Source organism: Camelina sativa, chromosome 1 (genome assembly GCF_030686135.1).
Source record: "Camelina sativa cultivar CO46 ecotype springtype chromosome 1, ASM3068613v1".
NCBI classification, from domain to species: domain Eukaryota; kingdom Viridiplantae; phylum Streptophyta; class Magnoliopsida; order Brassicales; family Brassicaceae; genus Camelina; species Camelina sativa.
This window is the reverse complement of record NC_141880.1, coordinates 22497501-22503042: the sequence shown is the minus strand read 5'-3', so window position 1 is coordinate 22503042 and position 5542 is coordinate 22497501. Positions and strand designations below refer to the sequence as shown.

The 5542-nt window shown below is 35.1% G+C and overlaps 1 protein-coding gene and 2 non-coding genes across 3 annotated transcripts; 1 reads left to right on the top strand and 2 right to left on the bottom strand.

Moving 5' to 3' along the window:
* Positions 1-690: 690 nt before the first annotated feature.
* TRNAD-GUC (transfer RNA aspartic acid (anticodon GUC)) lies at positions 691-764 on the bottom strand. Its single transcript has one exon. It is a non-coding gene; the product is annotated as a tRNA-Asp (tRNA).
* A 530-nt stretch (positions 765-1294) lies between these two features.
* On the bottom strand, positions 1295-1714 carry LOC109131543 (uncharacterized). Its single transcript, XM_087509353.1, has 3 exons — positions 1693-1714; positions 1618-1642; positions 1295-1391 (listed from the first exon to the last, which is right to left on the bottom strand). The coding sequence occupies exons 1-3, from the start codon at positions 1712-1714 to the stop codon at positions 1295-1297; spliced, it is 144 nt and encodes a 47-aa protein (XP_087365479.1).
* Positions 1715-2190: 476 nt separating this feature from the next.
* On the top strand, positions 2191-2262 carry TRNAT-GGU (transfer RNA threonine (anticodon GGU)). The gene has a single exon. It is a non-coding gene; the product is annotated as a tRNA-Thr (tRNA).
* Positions 2263-5542: the final 3280 nt, after the last annotated feature.

Below are 5542 nucleotides of genomic sequence, written 5' to 3'. Positions count from 1 at the left end.
TGGAAAAGAGATGTAACTCCAGTTCCTTTGGAAATAGGAAGATCTTTGGCACAAGAATAAAGGATTAATGCGCATCATCTTGACTTGGTTCTTATTTCTCTATTTTTAAAAGTTTAAGAAAAGAATGTCGTTTCTCCTACCCGTATCGAATAGAACATGCTGAGTCAAATCTTCTTCCTGTAAAACCGGCTTGATTAAGATCGGGAGAATCATCTGGTTTTATGAAACCATGTGCTATGGCTCGAATCCGTAGTCAATCCTATTTCCGATAGGAGTAGTTGACAATTAAATCCAACTTTTTCATTATTTTCATTTCATACCCGTAATAGTGCGAAAGGAAAGCCCGGCTCCAATCCAAGTTGTTGTATCAGAAAAAAAAATGAGAATAGATAATAAAGTTTCTGGTTTATTCCGCCATCCTGTCCAATGAATTACTAAGATTTGTTTTTCAATAGAATCCTCTATATTCATGGGTTCCGTCGTTCCCATCGCTTCTTGATTAATCATTAGGCCCGAATTCTACAATGTAAATTAATTATAATTGATTTACATATGTCTCTCTACCCTAGTTAAAATAATCGACCCTTTCTTTTGCTTTATGAAAAAAGAAAAAGAAAACAAAAAGATAAATGAAACCATTTTCATCCCCTTTCCCAGAAACAAAAAGGGGAGTTGATGTATTGAATCCGTCGGGACTGACGGGGCTCGAACCCGCAGCTTCCGCCTTGACAGGGCGGTGCTCTGACCAATTGAACTACAATCCCATGGAAATCAAGTGGGTAGCTTACATATTCCTTCTTATGATTTCATTTTAATCATTTCAATTTGAAATTCAAATTTTTGTTTTGTAACAACGAAAGTAACAAGTGATATATTGATATCTATATGGATATTACTTTAGTGAGAGCAAGATGGATTACTGGGTAATCCTTGCATTATTATCAAATCAATTGATAATCTATTTTTTACAAAAAAAATAGATTATTTTCACCACTCTGTTCATTTCGGAATTCTTTATGAAAAAAAAAGTAACTAAACACAAGAAATAAAGAAAAAGTAAAGTTGAACTATACCCTGAAATTTGAGCTTTTTTTTCTTACCCTTCTCTGTCATTTATGCAAAACAAAAAGGGTTATGTAGACAGCGAATTATTGGGCCGAGCTGGATTTGAACCAGCATAGGCGTATTGCCAACGAATTTACAGTCCGTCCCCATTAACTGCTCGGGCATCGATCCAGGAAGAATCTATTCTAACTTTATGGATAATCCATAATCGGCTTCCTTTCGTAGTAACCTACCCCCAGGGGAAGTCGAATCCCCGCTGCCTCCTTGAAAGAGAGATGTCCTGAACCACTAGACGATAGGGGCATACTTTCTCAACCGCCATCATACTATGATCATAGTATGATCAGTTTTTTAAAATTGTCAATATAACCAAATGGTATGACCAGCTTATAAGGTTTTTTCTTTTTTCTATCGAATTCTATATCATTTTTTATTTATTTTACATTTGTATTCATATTCTAATCATAATTCTCGAAAAAATGATATATTTTCTTTTTTTATTTGAAGTGGAAATATTATATTAAATAAATAAATCTAAAAATCGTCTAGTACGGAATCTTTTCAATAAGTGATTGATCTAACAAAAAAAAAGAAAAAAAAAGAGGGTTAAGTTTCCTTTTTTTTTACTTTCCTTCATAGATTGCCTCATCTCATTGTTAAGAAATAGTAGTATCCCTGTCTAAAATCCAAGAAAGTCAGCCAGAATCCATCTTCTAATTAGGGAAGAAAGGCGGATTTACAAGTTAAGTTATCAAAATTTGCTTTTTTTTTTAGAAAATTATTGTTCAGAGGATAATCCGTATCTCTTCATCACATGTCAAGATAAAATATCTTAGGTCTAGGTCAACCTGCTGAGCACATGTATAAATCAAATGAATTTCATTTTATTTCGATGTGGTAGGCAATTTCAAATAAAATAATTAATTGCATGAATATTTAACAAATCCAACATTAAAAAAGCAAAAAATACCCCGTTAAGTAAAAGTAAATTCAAATTCTCGTTTCTAGTTCCGAAATGAGCTACTAACCACTATGCGTCTATTGTAAATATATTTAATATATATATATATATATATAGATAGATTTTGTTTACCTATCGACTCAGTCAGGAATTAAACCAAGATGGCCCTTTTAACTCAGTGGTAGAGTAACGCCATGGTAAGGCGTAAGTCATCGGTTCAAATCCGATAAGGGGCGTTTACGTTCTTTACTTTCTACTAGTCAAAATTTTATTCGAAAGTGTATAATTTAATTTCTAATTTTGTTAATTTCATTCTAATAATAACTAATAATAAAGTTAGCGAGTAATTTAAAAAATAAAATTGAACATGTTTATATTATAATACTTTTATATTATAATACTAATGAATAATGATAAGTCGTCTCTTGAATCGCTAAATATATATTCTTTTTTTTTTTCGATTTTTTGATAGATTAGAAATCGACAAATAAAAAAGAAAAAGTAAGTGTACCTAACCCATCGAATCATGACTATATCCACTATTCTGATATTCAAATTCGATAGAGATTAAATTTAAATAGTAGATTTTTTTTATTTCATATTTTTTATTAGGAAATCCGTCGATATCTCTTATTGAATCTTCTTGTTTCTATATATTTCATAGGAAATATATTGCATTCCTGCCTAGAGAAAGAAACTCTCATTTACAGTTTCCTATAATTTTATTTAAATATTGAATTAAATAAAAATAAGAATTTTCCCCCTTTTTTACAGATACATAAGTGCATGTACATATAGATATCAAATAAAATAGAAAAAATATTCAAAGTTTCCTTTTTGCTTCAACCCGTCAACTAAAAAAGGGTATAAAAGGAAAATAACAGTAGTTGATACTATAGTATTTAATAGACAAGTATTTAATACCCGCAAAAAAAAAAGATTTCTTTATCTGAATAATGAGTCATCCAACAATTCATGATTTAGATTCAACTACTTATACTTATTAATAAACTAATAGCAAGGAAGAAACAAATTGAGTTGATGCGTTTACCTAAGTAAGGACCAATAAAATCAAATATTTTGATCTTCGAAACCAATTAAATGAAATTCTAAGGGTTCAATTTTATGGGGCAGTGCAAGAGAAATCAAATCATAAACAAATGATAGAATTCGGAGCGCCCTGAAAATGCCATAATATATAACATTAAGGTGTTCGGAAATGGTTGAAGTGGATGAATAGGAGGATCACTATGACTATAGCCCTTGGTAAATTTACCAAAGACGAAAAAGATTTATTTGATATTATGGATGACCGGTTACGGAGGGACCGCTTCGTTTTTGTAGGTTGGTCTGGTCTATAGCTCTTCCCTTGTGCCTATTTCTCTTTAGGGGGTTGGTTCACAGGTACAACCTTTGTAACTTCATGGTATACTCATGGGTTGGCCAGTTCCTATTTAGAAGGTTGCAATTTTTTAACTGCTGCAGTTTCTACTCCTGCTAATAGTTTAGCGCATTCTTTGTTGTTACTGTGGGGTCCTAAAGCACAAGGAGATTTTACTCGTTGGTGTCAATTAGGTGGTCTGTGGGCTTTTGTTGCTCTCCACGGCGCTTTCGCATTAATAGGTTTTATGTTACGTCAATTTGAACTTGCTCGATCTGTTCAATTGCGACCTTTTAATGCAATCGCATTCTCTAGTCCCATTGCTGTTTTTGTTTCTATCTTCCTACTTAATCCACTAAGTCGATCTGGCTGGTTCTTTGCGCCTAGTTTTGGTGTAGTCTCTATATTTCGATTCACCTATTTTTCCAAGGGTTTCATAATTGGAAATTGAACCCATTTCATATGATGGGAGTCGCCGGTGTACTGGGCGCGGCTCTGCTATGCACTATTCATGGTGCTACTGTAGAAAATACTTTATTTGAAGATGGTGATGGTGCAAATACATTCCCTGCTTTTAACCCAACTCAAGCCGAAGGAACTTATTCAATGGTCACCGCTAACCGCTTTTGGTCACAAATCTTTGGGGTTGCTTTTTCCAATAAACGTTGGTTACATTTCTTTATGTTATTTCTACCGGTAACTGGTTTATGGATGAGTGCTCTTGGAGTAGTCGGCCTAGCTTTGAACCTACGTGCCTATGACTTTGTTTCCCAGGAAATCTGTGTAGTGGAAGATCCGGAATTTAAGACTTTCTATACTAAAAATATTCTTTTAAACGAAGGTATTCGTGCTTGGCTGGTGGCTCAAGATCAGCCTCATGAAAACCTTATATTCCCTGAGGAGGTTGTACCACGTGGAAACGCTCATTAATGGAACTTTAGCTTTAGCTGGTCGTGACAAAGAAACCACCGGTTTCGTTTGGTGGGCCGGGAATGCCCGACTTACCAATTTATCTGGTAAACTATTGGGAGCTCATGTAGCCCATGCCGGATTAATTGTATTCTGGACCGGAGCAATGAACTTATTTGAAGTGGCCCATTTTGTACCTGAAAAGCCCATGTATGAACAAGGATTAAGTTATAGCCACTTTAGGATGGGGGGGGGGGGGTAGGTCTTGGGGGAAAAGTTATAGATACCTTTCCATACTTTGTATCGGGAGTACTTCACGTAATTTCTTCTGCAGTTTTGGGCTTTGGGGGTATTTATCATGCACTTCTGGGATCCGAAACTTTTGAAGAATCTTTTCCTTTTTTCGGTTATGTATGGAAAGATAGAAATAAAATGACCACCATTTTGGGTATTCACTTAATTTTGTTAGGTGTAGGTGCCTTTCTTCTAGTATTCAAGGCTCTCTATTTTGGGGGCGTATATGATACCTGGGCTCCGGGAGGGGGGGATGTAAGAAAAATTACAAATTTGACTCTTAGCCCAAGTGTTATATTTGGTTATTTACTAAAATCTCCCTTTGGGGGAGAAGGATGGATTGTCAGTGTGGTCGATTTGGAAGATATAATTGGAGGGCATGTATGGTTAGGTTCCATTTGTATATTTGGTGGAATCTGGCATATCTTAACCAAGTCTTTTGCATGGGCTCGCCGCGCACTTGTATGGTCTGGGGAGGCTTACTTGTCTTATAGTTTAGCTGCTTTATCTGTTTGTGGTTTCATTGCTTGTTGTTTTGTCTGGTTTAATAATACCGCTTGCCCTAGTGAGTTTTATGGGCCGATGGGGCCAGAAGCTTCGCAAGCTCAAGCATTTACTTTTCTAGTTAGAGACCAACGTCTTGGAGCTAATGTGGGGTCTGCTCAACGACCTACAGGTTTAGGTAAATACTTAATGCGTTCTCCGAGTGGAGAAGTTATTTTTGGAGGAGAAACAATGCGTTTTTGGTTGTGCAAACCAAAGAGAATGATGACTTTGGGTTGTACCAAGTCTGAAACCAAGTGGATTTATTCTTTGTCCCATAGGCCTCCACTACTATATGTATCATAACATGTTAGATTTCTGTTTTCATTGCTGCATCTAGGTTTTTTTAAATACATTAAATATTCGTCATATTGTTGATAGAAGGATAT